Below are 17,492 nucleotides of genomic sequence, written 5' to 3' on the forward strand. Positions count from 1 at the left end.
ATAAAAATGCTTCTTGAATAAAATAAAACAAATATCCCTTTCCTGCATAACAATTAAATTAAAATACACTGTGCAATTAATACAGTGTAGACAGTAACAGGCAGACTTTTCCACTGAGGTTGACAGTTGTGCAAATAACAAAACATTTGTGCAAATCTCAAATACAACATTCAAGTCAATTTGTCACAAAATAAACTATATCAAAATCATTAAAAAAAAAAAAATAATATATATATATATATTTTTTTTCAAATCGATATAAACGATATTGTCTCGTACCATATCTCGTTTGAAAATATCTCGATATATCGCCCAGCCCTACCGCAAAGGCTGCGATTTGACCAGTCACGTGATCTGGTCACGTTGCCGGCAGGGGAAAAAAGTCAACAGTGAAAACCTACTGTATCTTGGCCTCAGTGTTAGAGCTCGGTCAGGCGGGGCTTTATAAATATATCGGCTTTATAAATGTATTAAATATATGAGCGCGGAGTCGGCGTGGCGAGGAGCTGCGTGCTGCGACAAGCACGAGCCGGGCGCGCACCGGCGGACAGTGGAGTCGCGCTGTGAAGCCTGATTTATGGTTCCGCGTTAAATCGACGCGCACCGTACTGCGTACCCGACGGCATGGGCTCTGCGTTGGTGTAACACGGAACCATAAATCAGCCTTAAACCACCTTCAGCCCGTCAGCTCATCAGGAGGTGAAACAGCGGGGCTGCCAGTTGTTCATTGCTGGTTCGTTTTGTTAACTCTGAGCTTTGTAGGTTTGTTTGTTAGTTTGCTGGTGGGTTTTTTTCTCTCCGTGATTTTTGAGTTATTTGTGAAGAAGTTCTGAGTTTCCTGTGAGGAAGGTTTTTTTGTTCCCTGTGGGAGTTTTTCTGTGTTTTTCTATTAAACTACGCCTCGTTTTGGCTAAAGTTTAACCCGGTTTGATGTCGTGTGATTGGGTTTAGAGAACGACCCATAACACTCGTGTGTAGACGTGTTAACCCTCGTGCTGTCTATGGGTCAAAATGACCCAATTCTTCTATCCTTCTTTCCTCCTGCCATGCTCTCTGCTTCCTTCTTCCTTTTTTCTTTTCCTCCTTTTTTACCCTCATTTACTCCTTTTTCTTCCTACCTCCCTTCCATCATTTGTTCCTTTATTACCTTCTTTGCTTTTCATTCCTTCTTTCCTTATTTTCTCCATTCCTTCCTTCTTCCCTCCCTTCTTTCTTTCCTTTTCTCCATTCCTCCCTCCCTCTCTTCTTTCCTTTTCTCGCTTATTTTCTCCCTTCCTTCCTTCTTTTCACCCTTCCTTCCATCTTTTCTCCCTTCCTTACTCCCTTTCCTACTTCTTTCCTTCTTTCTTCCTTACTTCCTTGTTTCCTTCCTTCCATCTTTTCTCCCTCCCTTACTCCCTTTCCTACTTCCTTCCTTCTTTTCGCCTTTCTTACTTACTTCCTTCTTTCCTTCCTTCCATCTTTTCTCCCTTCATTCCTTCCTTCTTTTCTCCCTTCACTCTCCCTTGACCCAAAGACAGCACAAGGGTTAGAGAGGTAAATTTTATTATTGCTTTTTTATTTATTTTATTGCTTGTGTAGTTGAAAAATACATGAGAACAGGACGTTGAAAAAATAATCACATATTAAATCGCAATCACAATATTGAGGAAAAAAATCGCAATTAGATTATTTTCAAAAATCGTTCAGCCCTACCGTCTGGTCTCCGTCACGTCTCCATCATGTCTCTGTCTGGTCTTCGTCTGGTTTCCATCACATCTCCATCTTGTGTCCATCACGTCCCCGACTTGTCTCCATCTGGTCTCCGTCTCCGTCTTGTCTCCATCCCGTCGGTGGTTCGGTCCCGGCCTCAGCGGTGTCTTTGTCCCCCCAGGTGGCGAGGAGTTCAGCGGGTCCCACCCCCACTTCCTGACGTCCCGGGCCCTGTACCTGGTGGTCTACGACCTGAGCAGAGGCGCGGGACAGGTGGACGCCCTCAAACCCTGGCTCTTCAACATCAAGGTGAGCCGCCGCTAGGGCTGCAACGATTCGTCCACGTTGTCGACAAAAATCAATAATCTAAATTGTCGACAATGAATTCCATTGTCGACAATTGTGTTTTTCCAACGGAGTGAGGCGTCTCACTTCAATACAATCTCTGCAGAGAGTCGCGCATGCGCGATAGCGTCTCAGCAGCTGCGGGTAATAAAACTTCAAAGGTTTGGGAGCATTTTAGCCTCGATACAGCGAATAAAACAATGACTTGCAAGGTTTGCAAAGCCGACGTTGCTTTTCACGGGAGCACGTCGGTAATGCATTTGAAGAGAAAGCACGTCGGAGTTTTGAACGAAACGGACTCGCCTTGGTAAGATATTAAGCCTATTTTCATTTGTTAAATTCATTTGTTTCATTCGTTAACTTTGTTTATTTCATGTTAGTATTATTTGAGCCACTCTCAGCTACTATCGTTGCTAAAACCTCAATCATAAATGATGCTGCACGAAAGGCGAAAAAGCTTGTGTGATGACAATGATGGATTTGCATCTAATTTTCAGTCAGGTGCCTGTGAACTGTCAATCATCCATCAAACTCCACAATGATCATGTTAACATTAAATCAGATAGATTTGTCTGGACATTTCTCTTGCGGGACGGGAGAAGACACTAAATCAATGCATCTCTATTATTGTGCGCCGTGCGGGCATGAATTCTCAAGAGTTTTGCGGATGCGGGATGAAGAAAACAGTCCCGCTATATAGGAATGGGCGATATTTTACCGTTCACGATATACCGTCAGAAAAATTCCCCACGGTAGGAATTAGTCATCTTGCGGTAAAAACGATAAATTCCCGTTGAAGACGTTTTTGTGTAAAGCCTATATATATATATATATATATATATATATATATATATATATATATATATATATATATGACATATTATTATATATAACAGCTGCTGCTGAGGTGTCCACCAGAGTGGTGTAATAATAGGTGTAGTTTAGTAGCATTTAGTATTCTTTTAGAGCAGTGTTTTGGGGGCTCCAAAGAATGAATGTGGTGATAGATTTATAGTTACAAAGATGGAGTTGAATTGGTATTTTTTTTATCGTTATCGGGATAAATGCCAGAAATGATCGTGATAAATATTTTAGTCCATACCGCCCATCCCTACCGCTATATCAGGATGAAGGAAACAGTCCCACTATATCAGGGCTCTAGTACCATCTTTCTGGTGTTTATTATGATTTGCCACATAATTAAAGCAACCTCATACTAAATTTAAAAAAATGACTAACTATCCTATTAGTCGACTAATCGTTTCAATAGTCGGTGACTAGTCGACTATTAAAATAGTCGTTAGCTGCAGCCCTAGCTGCCGCTGATGTCCCCTGGTTCCCGGTCCAGTTTTTGTTTGACCCCCGTCCCCCCCGTGTCTCAGGCCGTGGCGCCGGCGTCCCCCGTCATCCTGGTGGGGACGCACACGGACGTGAGCGGGGACCTGCAGGTCCAGGAGTGTCTGGGGAAGATCCGCGAGGAGCTGCTCAGCCACCAGGGCTTCCCCGCCATCCGGGACTACCACATGGTGTCCTTCTGCGAGGACTCCGACTCTATCTCCAAGCTGCGCAAGGCCGTCGCCCGCGAGGTGGAGGGGTTCAAGGTGACGGGGGGGAGGGGTCTAAACCGTCTGGTCTCCGTCTGGTATCTGTCTGGTCCTCGTCACGTCTCTGTCTTGTCTCCATTACGTCTCTGTAGGGCTGTGCGAATAATCGATTTTAAATCTAAATCGGATTTATTAATCACAATCGATGTTAAAAAAAGGAAAATCATCGATTTTCCTTTTTTGCAGCTGGCTGCATTACAGACAGAGCCCGTCTAGTCATCTTTGTTTCACTTTACTAAACTCAAGGAGGATTTACAGTATCTTTCAATTGCACTTCATTCTCAATAGGGAAATTTGTTTGCTATTTTTCTTTAAAAATAAAGATAAAATATTTGAAACAATTTATTCCATTGTCTTTTGTAGTTTTACCAAAAAAAATCGAAATCGAAAATCGGGTTTTCAGAGAAAAAAAATCTGGATTTTATTTTTGTCCAAAATCGCCCAGCCCTACGTCTCTGTCTGGTCTCCATCTCCATCACATCTCTGTCTCCGTATGGTCGTCTGGTCTCCATCACGTCTCCGTCTCCGTCTGGTCTCTCTCTCCATCTGGTCTCTCTCCGTCTGGTCTGTGTCTCTGTCTCTGTCTGGTCCCCGTCCCCCTCACGTCCCCGTGTCCCTGTCCCCAGATCCAGGGCCAGCCCGTGATGGGCCAGCTGGTCCCGGACAGCTACGTGGAGCTGGAGCGGAGACTCCTGCAGGAGAGGACCCGGGTGTCCCGGGTGTCCCCGGAGTTCCCGGTCCTGCGGCAGCAGCAGCTGCTGCAGCTGATCCAGGAGTCGCAGCTGCCGCTGGAGGAGACGGAGCTGCCGCACGCCGTGCACTTCCTCAGTGAGGCGGGTAGGTGTCCATCCATCCATCCATCCATCCATCCATCCATCCATCCATCCATCCATCTCCATCCATCCATCCATCCATCCATCCATCCATCTCCATCCATCCATCCATCCATCCATCCATCCATCCATCCATCCATCAATCAACCCACTCATCCATGCATCGATAAATCCAGGATGTCTTTTTGCAGAAACGTAAAGCTTCTGATGATTGTAGGAGGATTTTTAACAGAAAGTTAAGGGATCTACTTCATAACTCAGAGCGACCTCAGGGATCAATAATGTTGTTTTCTTTGTCCTTCCAGGGATTTTGTTGCACTTTGCTGATCCTGCTCTTCAGCTGCAGGAGCTGTACTTTATTGATCCTCAGTGGCTGTGCAGCATCCTCACTCAGGTAACCGGCGTTCACGGTGTTTACTTCCTGTTTAGTCCATCTAACATGGATATGTAGCTCATGGTGCCTTCTCAGGTTCCCTGGGTGTTGGGGAGACCTCCCAGGATCTCTTGGGAACATTGATAAATAAAACAAACCCTTAGAAATGACCAAAATAATCGCCCGAAATTGCGAATTCAAAATCGCGATTTTATATCGCGATATTATTGCAAATGCGATTCAGCCCATTCCCAGGTTTGGCGGGCAGCGTTTTTCTCTCTTTGCATTGTGTTGAGCTGATGTTTAAACCTGAAAGCTTTGAATTGAAATTAAGTGTATTTACTTATTCATATGACTTGAAGACATTTTAATACATTTCGGAGACTAAGAGGATTCTTGGATTTAAATCACAGCTAGATCACAGCTCCTAGGATCTCTTGGGACCATCAATAAATAAAACAAATGAAATGACCCGTTTAAATGCTCACATTGCTATTTCAAAATCGCGATTTTATATTGTGATAAAATATCGCGCTATTATACTGTGATATCATATCGCGATTTTTATATTGTGATATAATATTGCGATATTATTGAAAATGCGATTAAACGTTCAGCCGATTCCCAGGTTTGGTGGGCCCAAAGACCCCTGCTTATGTTTTTCTCTCTTTTTATTGTGTTGAGCTGATGTTTAAACCTGAAAGCTTTGAATTGAAATATGACTTGAAGACATTTTAATACATTTTGGAGATTAAGATGATTCTTGGGCTGAAATCACAGACGAGATCGGTGCATGAAGGACCTTCTCTGGTCTGTTTTGACCCCTGAGCAACATGTTTTCTTGCTTCCTTATCGCGCCGTCGTTAACTGGAGCACCTAACCTGTTGGGTAAAGGCACTGAGGCCTGAAGTGTAGCTCCTAGAAACTTCTTAAGTTCCCTGGCTGTTGGGGAGACCCTCCTGGTTCTCTTGGGACCATCGATAAATAAAACAAAGGAAATTACCCCTTTAAACGCTCACGTGGCAATTTTAAAATCGCGATTTTATATCACGATTTTATACCGTGATGTAATATCGCGATATTATCGCAAATGCGATTAATCGTTCATCCCATTCCTGGGTTTGGTGTGCCCAAAGACCCCTGCTTATGTTTTTTCTCTCTTTGCATTGTGTTGAGCTGATGTTTGGAGCTGAAAGCTCTTATTTGAAATATGTTTTATTTACTTATTCATATGACTTCGGTCGGTCACATGTCCGTCTCTGCAGAAGCTGGCGTTCAGGGGCTGCGGCCTCCCGGAGCAGCCCTGCGGAGTCGTCCAGCGCTCCGTCGTGGAGCGCTTCCTGTCCGAAACCCGCTGTTTTCCCAGGAGCCACCTGGTGCAGTTCTTCAAGCTCCTGGAGAAGTTCCAGATCGCTCTTCCCTTCGGCGAGGACCAGCTGCTGGTCCCCAGCAGGTAGGTTTGGACCCGGACCCCCGAGACGGCCCCCCCCCCGGAGGTCCGGTCTGCTCTAACCAACAGTGTTGGGACTAACGCGTTATTTAGTAACGCGTTACAGTAACGCCGTTAGTTTTGGCAGTAACTAATACTCTAACGCAGGGGTCGGCAAACCCAAAATGTTGAAAGAGCCAAAAACACAAAAAACAAATATGTCTGGAGCCGCAAAAAATGAAAAGTCTTGTATAAGCCTTAGAATGAAGGCAACACATGCTGCATGTATCTATATTAGTTAGAACTGGGGGGAGATTTTTTTTTTGATTATGCACTTTGAGAAAAAAGTCAAAATGTCGAGAAAAAAGTCGAAATGTCGAGAAAAAAGTCAAAATGTCGAGAAAAAAGTCAAAATCTCGAGAAAAAAGTCGAAATGTTGAGAAAAAAGTTGAAATGTCGAGAAAAAAGTTGAAATGTCGAGATTAAAAAGGAAAGGAAAAAGAAGAAGAAAAGAGGAAAAAAAGGAAAAAAAAGAAGAAAAAAAGAGAAGAAAAAAGAGAAAGAAGAAAAAAAAAGGAAAAAAAGAAAAAACATTTGTGAAAAAGCTCCATGTAGCCACTATGGCGACGCTAAAGAGTTGCATGCGGCTCTAGAGCCGCGGGTTGACGACCCCTGCTCTAACGCATTACTTTTTAAATTCAGTAATTCAATTACTGTTACCAAACGGTGCGTTACTCCGTTATTTCTGGCTACAGTGAAGCTTTTTTTCCCCACATGCAGAGACCGGAGGAAACGTAGTGGGTGTGCATTCAAAAACATGATGGTCATGTCGAGCCAAGAGAGCAAGGAGAGTCTGGCAACGTGGAGATATTGTCATTACAGTAATCCCTTGTTTTTTCGTGGGGGTTACATTTCAAAAAGAACCTGTGATAAGTGAAATGCGCGAAGTATGAACCTTTTTATTTTATACAAGGCTTCAAATGGCGGAGATCAGCACCGCCTCACACGTATTCCACTGCTCTTCTGAGCCGCTGCATCCTGACTCCGCTCTGTAGCATCTTTTTCTTCTAAAGCCGCGGTGCAGCGGGGTTTTTCGAGAGAAGAAAATAGTTATGGGTCGTTGTTGTCGCTCTTTTTTTCTTCTGGGCAAACAGATTCTTATAAACCGACATGCCACCATGGATTATATCTGAGACTGTAATGAACGATTCATCAAAGTTCCCCTTCTTGACCTGCTGCTGAAGCTCATTGGCCGTTCTCAGCTTGTTGCTAAGCGACCAACGTTATTGACACAGGAAGTGAAGAAGCACGATGCACAATGCAAATCCATACAGTACCTGCTGAAATGAAGGCTAGAGGGGCAATGGGGCGTTTTTTAACACACACTAGCACAACACTGCTAACCCCCCCCCCCAGTCTGTCCAAACACAGGCCGGTCATCGAGCTGCCCCACTGTGAGACCTCGGAGGTGACGGTGCGACTCTACGAGATGCCCTACTTCCCCATGGACTTCTGGTCCCGGCAGATCGGCCGCCTGCTGGAGGTGTCGTCCTACCTGCTCTACGGGAGAGGTGAGTTGGACGACTTAGAGGGGGATGGCGGTCATTAAAACCAGGCCCCCGGTCTCGCACTCAGCAGGCACGCCGATTTTTTCCAGTGGCCAGCCGCGGTACTGCAACAAAAAATCCCATGGGGCCCAAAAAGCTTTTTTCCCATAGACCGCAATAGTAAAAGAGAAGCCTCTAAAACTGTTCACAGGAACCTCCAGCTGTAATCACCGGCAATTACTAATCTTTGTATTCTATATTTTTAAGTCATGGACTTTATATCCGTCAGAAATGTTTTATAACGGCCAAAAAAGTCAAAGAAAAGTCTCTTTCTGGGCGTGACGTCACGGCTGTGTCCGTGCACTCCATGGATGTATTATATTAATACATATTATATAATTATATTATATTAATACATAAAATATATATGTAATAATATACATGTAATAATATACATTAATTAATATATTATATTAATACATATTATATTAATACTCGTTCTCATTGCCCCGGGGCATCATGGGAGGTGACTCAAATCTGCATGCTCTATGGGCCGCTGTATGCGGAAGTAAACCCGGAAGTCAGGAACTTTTTCGGCGTATGCGCCAGGCGAGCAACTTCCATTGAAATGAACGGCGGCCATTTTCCTGTCCGGTATCCAGGTTAAATAATACATCCATGGTGAAAACCCGTCTCACCCCTGTCCCCCCCCAGAGAAAGTCCTCCGACCCAACCGGATCTACTGGAGGAGGGGCATCTACCTGAGCTGGTCCCCCGAGGCGTACTGCCTAGTGGAGGCCGCCGCCGAGGAGGGGAGCCCCTCCAGCTTCGTCAGGATCACCGTCCCTTCCTCACGCAAAGGTATTTCACCCCCCCCGATGTTGGGATTTATTCTGCAATTTATTCTTATTTTTCAATAAAACCTAATGGATGATTTAGTCTATCATTTATAATATTTGTTTTTATCTCTAGTCAGTAAACTAGAACCATGTAGTAGAGTATTAGAACCATGCAGGAGAAAACATATTTGAGAGGGCGAGATTAATGTTGAAATAAAATTTTGAGAAAAAAGTCGAAATGTCGAGATTAATGTTGAAATACAATAATCGAGAAAAAAGTTGAAATTTCATGAATAAAGTCGAATTTTCGAGAATAAAGTTGAAATCCAATTTCGTGAATAAAGTGGAAATGTCTCCTCTGGCCCATCAAATCCAGTTAGCAGAGCGACTGACAGCTATGCAGCAGCAGCCGTAACTAACTAACTAACTAACTTACATCCTTGGAGTGTAACGTTTAGAGTACGTTTCTGAAGTTATGCAACTGCATATGTGTGATACGTGTTTCAAATCAATATCGTAAAGACAATTCGCCTTTTTTCTCAACATTTCGACTTTTTTATCGAAATTGTACTTCAACATTATTCTCGACATTTCGACTTTTTTTTTTTAAAGATTTTTTGTGGCTTTAGTGTTCCTTTATTCAAGTTGCAGACAGGAGGGGGTAGAGAGAGAGAATGGGGATGACGTGCAGCAAAGGTGCGCAGGCCGGGATTCGAACCTGCAACCACTGCAGGAGGGACTGTAGCCTCAGTATATGAGCCGCTTGCTTAACCCACTGCGTCACCGAGCGCCCCGACTTTTCTCTCAACATTTCGACTTTTTTCTCGAAGTGCATGAAGGAAAAAAAAAGTTCCTCCTCTAAAATATTATTTTTGTTTTTCTCCTGCCTGGCCCTAATACTCTAGTAGTAGTAATTAGAATATACAATATTTGTAAAATATTTTATAAAATATTTCATATTGAAAACGCGGTTCAATTTTAATATTTGAAGAGTTTCACAAATCGAATAATAAAATAAATTGAACTTTTATTCCTGGTTTTAGCAGTTTAAGTCTTGTAGCTTCTGGACTGGTTCTGGTCTAAGGTCTGGTTCTGGTTTAAAATGCTCTGGAACGGTTCTTGGGTGTTGCACTGATTCAGAAACTAACTTCAGTGCGCCGATTCAAAGTGGGACAGTTATAATCGCTCACATTGCGATTTCAAAATCGCATTTTATATCGCGATATTATCGCAAATACGATAAATCGTTCAGGATCATTTCCTGCAAAGTGGATTAAGCATCAGCGGTTATTTTATTCACACATAAAACATCAAATGCTGAAAGTAAGTAAACATTTTAATGGCAGCAAAACATCTCAAGAAGAAACGAAGGGCCTTAGCCGTAAGTGAGAGTACAAAGATCTTAGGATCTGTCCAGGAGTAGCGGCCGACTTTTGGTCACTAGCATCCGAAACGTCATTGTGGTCCTGCAGGAAAACAAAATAAAAAGATAGATGAACTAATATCAGCTAAAAACACAATTAGCTACGGCACAATTTAACTCTTTAAGGGTGGTTTTATTATATTTAAAAAGATGGTTGCTGTTTGTTACCTTGGCAAGGGTTCTCGGGGCGGGTTCATGAGAGTTCCAGCTCCCTTTCTGGAGTAAAGCTGCGTCGTGTTAAGTCTCACAGGTTTGATCATTTTGTAATTAAATTTAGGGCTGGGGATCGATTCAAATGTCAAGAATCGATTCGATTCCGATTCTTAAGATTCAGAATCGATTATCAAGATTTGATTCGATCCGATTCGATTTGATTCCGATATTGATTTGGGTTAGTGTTATTAAAACTGTTTTTTGAGCTGTTGCATGAATTATATGACTGTAGTTATGCAAAATATTACTACTAGTAATTATATTGAGATTAAACAGCAAGTATTGCAGCTAATGATGCTGTAAGGACCAATCAGCTCCCAGAATGCTGATAGAACTGCTTTCAGAAACATCATGTGGGGCAGAATTACCAAACAGATCCAGGGAGGAAACAGAGACGATGAAATCGGTTTTATTTTTTCCCACATTCCGTTTTTATTTGTTCCATTTTCGATCTATTTTGGTTTTTAATTTTTGAGCATTTGGTTTTTAGCATTTTTTGCAAATATAACCCCAAGACAGTATATAAAGTAATGAAATATAGACAATTTATGCAGTTATAACCTAACACTTTAATGTTTTCATACCTTTAAACATATTTAAAGGCAAAAACATGGCACCAGTTATTCTCGTGTCCAACAAAACATTCCTTTTTTTGGGATAAACAAATAAATAACCAAAAGTTGTAATGTAATGATGAAAAAAAAAAATGCATAAATAAGTAAAATAAAATTAAAAATAAAATTAAAAAAATCGATCTTTAGACATATGAATCGATTTTTAGGAATTAATATGAGAATCGATTTAGAATTGGGAAATCGATTTTTTCAACACAGGCCTAATTAAATTAGTTTTAACGTGCTGGTTAGCTGTGGCGTACATGGAAATGTCAGTTGTGGTTGGTGTCTGGACCGCCAGGCCGGGTCCTGCTGGGGCAGGTGGTGGACCACATCGACTCCGTGCTGGAGGAATGGTTCCCGGGTCTGCTCAACACCGACGTGCACGGCAACGGGGAGGCGCTGCTGAAGAAGTGGGCGCTGTACAGCTTTGAGGACGGACAGGACTGGAGCAGGATTCTGCTGGAGGACCTCTTCAACTACGCAGATAACGGTACGATCTCTGTAGATTCACGTAGATCCCAGTAGATCTCCGTACATTTCTGTCCATCTCTGTTCATCGGCGTAGATTTTAGTAAATATCCGTAGATCTCTGTGGATCCCCTTAGATCTCGGTAGATTCCCGCAGATTTTTGCAGATCTCTGTAGATCCCCGTAGGTCTCTATAGATCTCCGTGGATCTCTGTTAATCGCTGTAGATTTTAGTAGATCTCATAGATCCCCATAAATCTCTGTAGATCCCTGTATATCCCAGCAGATCTCATAGATCCCCGTAGATCCCTGTGAATCTCCGTAGATCATTGTAGATCCTGGTATATCTCTTTAGATCCCGTAGATCTCTTTAGATCCCCATAGTTCTCTTTAGATCCCCGTAAATCTCCGTAGATCCCTGTATATCCCAGCAGATCTCCATAAATCTTCTTAGATCCCTGTAAATCTCTGTATAGCTCCATAAATCTCAGTAGATCCCCATAAATCTCAGTAGATCCCCATAGATCTCTGTAGATCCCCATAGATTTCGGTTGATCTCATAGATCTCCGTAGATCCTTGTAGATCCCCGTAGATCTCTTTAGATCTCCATAAATCTCCGTAGATCCCTGTAAATCTCCGTAGATTCTCGTAGATCTTTGTTAATCTTCGTAGATTTCAGTAGATCACATAGATCTCCTGAGATCCCCATAAATCTCTGTAGATTCCCGCATAGATCAGTAGATCTCATCAGATCCCCGTAGATCTCCATAAATCTCCTTATATTCCTGTAGATCTCCGTAGATCCCCGTAAATATCTGTAGATCTTCGCAAACCTCTGTAAATCTCTGTAGATCCCGTAGATCCCGTAGATCCACATAGATCTCCATAGATCATTAACCTTCCGCGATGCTCGTCCCAGACTTCCTGCTGGGGCACCCCGAGGATCCGCGCTGCACCCTCCCCATCGCCCAGATCGCCCCGGACCTGGTTCTGAGCGACCAGCCGGCCGGGACGATGCTGGACAGCGAGGAGCTTCACGTGGAGCTGACGCAGGAGAACCGGCTCGGTACGGCTTTACTGTTAACTGAGGTGAACCGGGGGGGGGGGGGGGGTTAAGTTTGGCTCCTGAACATAACTGATGTCTTCCAGGGGACGGAGGCTTCGGGACGGTTTACCGCGGCGTCTACAAGAACGAGGACGTCGCCGTGAAGATATTCAACAAGCACGCGTCCGAGCTGTACATCCACCGGCTCCTCAGACAGGTACCGGTCCCCCGTGTCCTGGGCGGCCCCGTACCCAGACTGGTGCCCCTGGTACTCCTGGTGCCCAGACTGGTGCCCCTGGTGCCCCTGGTACTCCTGGTACTCCTGGTGCCCCTGGTACTCCTGGTAGGGCTGGGCGGTATGGACTAAAAAATGTATCACGATAATTTCTGGCATTTATCCCGATAACGATAAAAATGACGATAAAAAACTATAACTATAAATCTATCTCGCTCTCAGATCCACCATGTTTGTTACACAAAAACGTCATCAACGGGAATTTATCCTCCTTTCTTTCTTTCTTTCTTTCTTTCTTTCTTTCTTTCTTTCTTTCTTTCTTTCTTTCTTTCTTTCTTTCTTTCTTTCTTTCTTTCTTTCTTTCTTTCTTTCTTTCTTTTTTTCTAGCTCATTTCTTTCTTTCTTTTTTTCTGGCTCATTTCTTTCTTTCTTTCTTTCTCTCTTTCTTTCTTTCTTTCTTTCTTTCTTTCTTTCTTTCTTTCTTTCTTTTTTTCTAGCTCATTTCTTTCTTTCTTTTTTTCTGGCTCATTTCTTTCTTTCTTTCTTTCTCTCTTTCTTTCTTTCTTTCTTTCTTTCTTTCTTTCTTTCTTTCTTTCTTTCTTTCTTTCTTTCTTTCTTTCTTTCTTTTTTTCTAGCTCATTTCTTTCTTTCTTTTTTTCTGGCTCATTTCTTTCTTTCTTTCTTTCTCTCTTTCTTTCTTTCTTTCTTTCTTTCTTTCTTTCTTTCTTTCTTTCTTTTTTTCTGGCTCATTTCTTTCTTTCTTTCTTTCTTTCTTTCTTTTTTTCTGGCTCATTTCTTTCTTTCTTTCTTTCTTTCTTTCTTTCTTTCTTTCTTTCTTTTTTTCTGGCTCATTTCTTTCTTTCTTCCTTCCTTCCTTCCTTCCCTCCTTCCTTCCTTCCTTCCTTCCTTCCTTCCTTCCTTCCTTCCTTCCTTCCTTCCTTCCTTCCATAAATCAGCTTTACGCAAAAACGTCATCAACAGGAATTTATCGTTTTTACCGCGAGATACAAATTCTTATCGTGGGGAATTTTTTTGACTGTTTATCGTGAACGGTAAAATATCGCCCATCCCTAGCCCCTGGTACCCTAATCCTGCTTTTGTTTGATTGTTTTGGGTCTAAATGCACATTAAAAGTCATCATCGTCCGGTCACATGACCAAGTTTAGCTGCCAGACGTCCTCGTATTTGTCTCCGTGTCCAGGTCCCAGACCGCAGCGGAAGACTGACGGCTGTTTTAAATCGTTTCACATCATTGAACTGCAAAACAACCGTTTCCAGATCGTCGTGTAGCAGCAGTTGCGTCTCTAAGACCGTTGCTGATGTTGCTGATCTCTTTCCCTCTTGGCATTGTGTTAAAGCTAAAGTTGCTTTCGTCAACGAAAATTATGACTAAATATCCTCGTCAACGAACCTTTATCACCTGAGGAAAAACGAGACAAGATGCAACAAAAATGATGGTCATGTGACGATAATGATAATTAAATATATAATGCAATATCATAGAGGAATAAAAACGAGACTAAAATGTAGATTACAAAATAAAAACTCTGCTAAAACGTGTCTTCATTTTCGTTGATCAAAACGAGACAAAATGTTCTAGCAAAGATCTTTAATGTCCATGCTTTCAGTAGTTTCCTCTGGTTTAGTCTTTAAACCAGTTCAGTCTTTAGATCTTTGGATACACTTTCCTACATAGACGTGGAAAAGAAAACCCAATGTGTCGTCGAAAAGAAAAAGATGGGGAGAAATGCAGAAAAATGAATATGTTGTAAACTCAAATTAGAGTCTTCTGTATTTGGAATGAATGTATTTTTGAGTCTGTAAGGTAACAATAATATAATAATAAGATAACCTTGTTTGAATTGTAAAAAGGGTTTGGCTAAATACAATGTTTGACTAAAACTAGACTAAAATGGTCCTGGACATTTCTGATTAAAATAAGACTAAAATGCTCAGACTTTTAGTCGACTAAAACTTGACACGACTGAAAGGAGAATGAACGTGACTAAAACTAATAAAAACTGAAATAATAGCTGGACCCAAAGACCAGACTAAAACTAAAACTGAACTGGGCTTAACCTCTCCCCCTCCGGCCCGGCAGGAGCTGGCGGTGCTGGGCCGCCTCCGCCACCCCAGCCTGGTGGGGCTGCTGGCGGCCGGCTCGGCTCCGCAGGTGCTGGTGATGGAGCTGGCGCTGCGCGGCTCGCTGGACTCGCTGTTCGAGCACGAGAACGGGAGCCTGAACCAGAAGCTGCAGCACCGGATCGCCCTGCAGGTGGCCGACGGACTCAGGTGGGACCGGAACCGGGCCGACGCTGTTCTGTCCATCCATGCCACCCGTCCAGAACTGCTACTTTGTGGTTCTGCGCACAGTCGATTTTCAAAGTTTGATTGCCCATCATTTCTTGCATCCCTTCAATCCACGCTGAAAAATATTGTGATGTTAGATTTTGTTGCAAAGGGCTGCCACCGCAGAAAAAGAAAAATATATCAATATAATTTCATTTCATTCATTTTCATTTTATTCTTTATTTCATTCAAAAAAATAAAACAATTCAATACAAATACAAATGTTCTTAAATTGTGAATGAAAAGGGAAAGAAAGAAAGAAGAACAATCTTATCTGATCTGCCCCTTTTTCCAAGAAATAACTTCACAAATATCATAAATTAAAAATTAAGAAAAAAAAAACAACAACTAAGTGAATAAAGAACTAAAATAAAATAAAATTACCGCCGTCCATGGGTATGTCAATCAAACTTAACTAACATTTCATTATATTTACTTAACATACAGGCTTTAATTGTTCTTTTGAATGTAATGTTTGATTTGGATTCTTTGTTTTCTTTATTCAGATTGTTCCATAAACTGATTCCTTTCACAGAAACACGTTATAACGTGAAAAGTTTATTGTTAGAACAATAAATTATCACGTTATTACAATATACAAACTATTCACGTTATAACGTGATACTGATATTTTTTTCTTTTTCTGGGGTGGCAGCACTACGCTTCCGTACTCTGTTCATCTACTGTTTAAATGTTTTTTGAAACAAGAAATTGAGACAATTTGTTTGTTTTTGTGCCTTTACTTTTATTTCTTATTATTCTATACGTATTATTATTCCAAAAATAGTGATTACAAAAGTATGCTGACATTCATCCTGCAGTGGCAGTGAGGTGATTAGTATCTTACCTAAATGCATTAGGTGACGGGAGCATAATTTGATAGGATGCTACTGGACTATCAAATTATGCTACCCCTGAAATATTGATTTAAAATGGATAATATGGGAGTATTTGATCCTTCAAAATACACTACCAATGACATGAATTGCATTACACTTTGTGAACATTATACGATAAAGAGAAAAAAAAACAATTCTACCGCTTTTTTTTTATATTCATTTATTCATTTATTTTTGCCTTTATTCAACCAGGCAGGTCATTAAGAACATTCTTATTTACAATAACGGCCTGGCAAGCGACAAGGACCACTTGGGGGAAAAGGAAGTGGGTTAGGGAGTAAAACACAGTAAAATTGTAGCTCTACAAAAGGTAGAAAACCATTAGGTAGCATCTTTTGATAGGGTAGCAAAAATCAATAGAACACCGGGTCATAACTGGAGCCGATCACTGCAGGTGATTAAAGTTGCCGTGTCTGCTCAGGTACCTGCACTCGGCCATGATCATCTACCGGGACCTGAAGCCGCACAACGTGCTGCTGTTCAACCTGAAGACGGACGCCGAGGTCATCGCCAAGATCACGGACTACGGCATCGCGCAGTACTGCTGCAGCATGGGGGTCCGCAGCTCCGAGGGCACGCCGGGTCAGTACTCACCTGGGCTCAGGTACCGCCGGTTGCGGAGGAACAGGGGGGCGAACCCACCGAAGCCGGGTCGCAGAGGGGCGGGGCCAACAGGGACCGTTCAAAAGTGACTGATATTCTGAAATGGGGGGCTCTTAATTTGAAAAAGATTGCAGATCGCGTTGCGTTGGTATTAACTGTGTCGTGCAGTAACTTCAACAATGCAGGCGGGTGCAAGATTTCTCATTAAAATACAATGAATTACACTTGTAAAGAGTAAAAGAGGGTCATGTTACCCTCTGTAGTTTAGGTGGATAAAGGTCTTGGTCATGTTTGAATAAAATAATAATTTACTTCTATAAATGTCAGAGAATCTTTTTAAAAGATAAATATTTTATTATCACAGATTCACGGACCCCTTGCAGTTACACCATAGGCCACTAGGGGTCAGCGAAGCCGCAGTTGAGAATCACTGGTCTACCGTTTAGCCCCTTCAGTTCTTTGAAATGCTTTTATTATGAAATATTTGCAGAAAGCTGTTGAGGGAACGCTCATTAACTTACAAAGTTAAAGTTACCGCTTGAAATTGCAATAATGTTAAATAAAAAAAACAAGGAAGAAGACGATAAGCACAGTAATACAAAGAAGAAAAAGAAAAGAAGAAGTAGATGATGATGGATCGTATTAAAAAAAGACGTAGCAGATTCTGAGCCACCGGAAAAAGAAAACCGACGGCAAAAAGAGACTTTACAAAGAAAAACTTCAGCAACTTCTCTTCAAGCTTCATACTCGGTAGTTATTTGAAAGTTATAGCATCTATTTTGTTTCATAACGTTGAAAGCTGCATAAAATTACAACCGAAGGCTCATATTTGCCTCAGTGAGTGAATAAATAAACGGGGGGTGCCATCAAAGTCCAATTTTATCATTAGAATTTAATAAAATGATATAGAGTTTGGATCCAGGAGGAAGCACATAGACCTAGAAACCTAGAAGAGAAGGGGGCCCGGTACGGAACCC

The 17,492-nt window shown here is 42.0% G+C and overlaps 1 protein-coding gene across 1 annotated transcript in view; it reads left to right on the top strand.

The window, feature by feature from the left end:
* LOC133444833 (leucine-rich repeat serine/threonine-protein kinase 2-like) overlaps positions 1-17,492 on the top strand; it is a 75,544-nt gene that overhangs the window by 42,256 nt on the left and 15,796 nt on the right. Inside the window, exons 30-41 of the mRNA XM_061722734.1 lie at positions 1,874-2,001; positions 3,420-3,638; positions 4,268-4,478; positions 4,780-4,868; positions 6,113-6,300; positions 7,693-7,847; positions 8,538-8,684; positions 11,214-11,405; positions 12,304-12,450; positions 12,534-12,646; positions 14,766-14,956; positions 16,334-16,494. Of these exons, the coding sequence (XP_061578718.1) occupies positions 1,874-2,001; positions 3,420-3,638; positions 4,268-4,478; positions 4,780-4,868; positions 6,113-6,300; positions 7,693-7,847; positions 8,538-8,684; positions 11,214-11,405; positions 12,304-12,450; positions 12,534-12,646; positions 14,766-14,956; positions 16,334-16,494 (1,941 nt within the window). The remainder of the gene's footprint in view (positions 1-1,873; positions 2,002-3,419; positions 3,639-4,267; positions 4,479-4,779; positions 4,869-6,112; positions 6,301-7,692; positions 7,848-8,537; positions 8,685-11,213; positions 11,406-12,303; positions 12,451-12,533; positions 12,647-14,765; positions 14,957-16,333; positions 16,495-17,492) is intronic.

The sequence above is a fragment of the Cololabis saira genome, chromosome 5 (genome assembly GCF_033807715.1).
Source record: "Cololabis saira isolate AMF1-May2022 chromosome 5, fColSai1.1, whole genome shotgun sequence".
NCBI classification, from domain to species: Eukaryota; Metazoa; Chordata; class Actinopteri; order Beloniformes; family Belonidae; genus Cololabis; species Cololabis saira.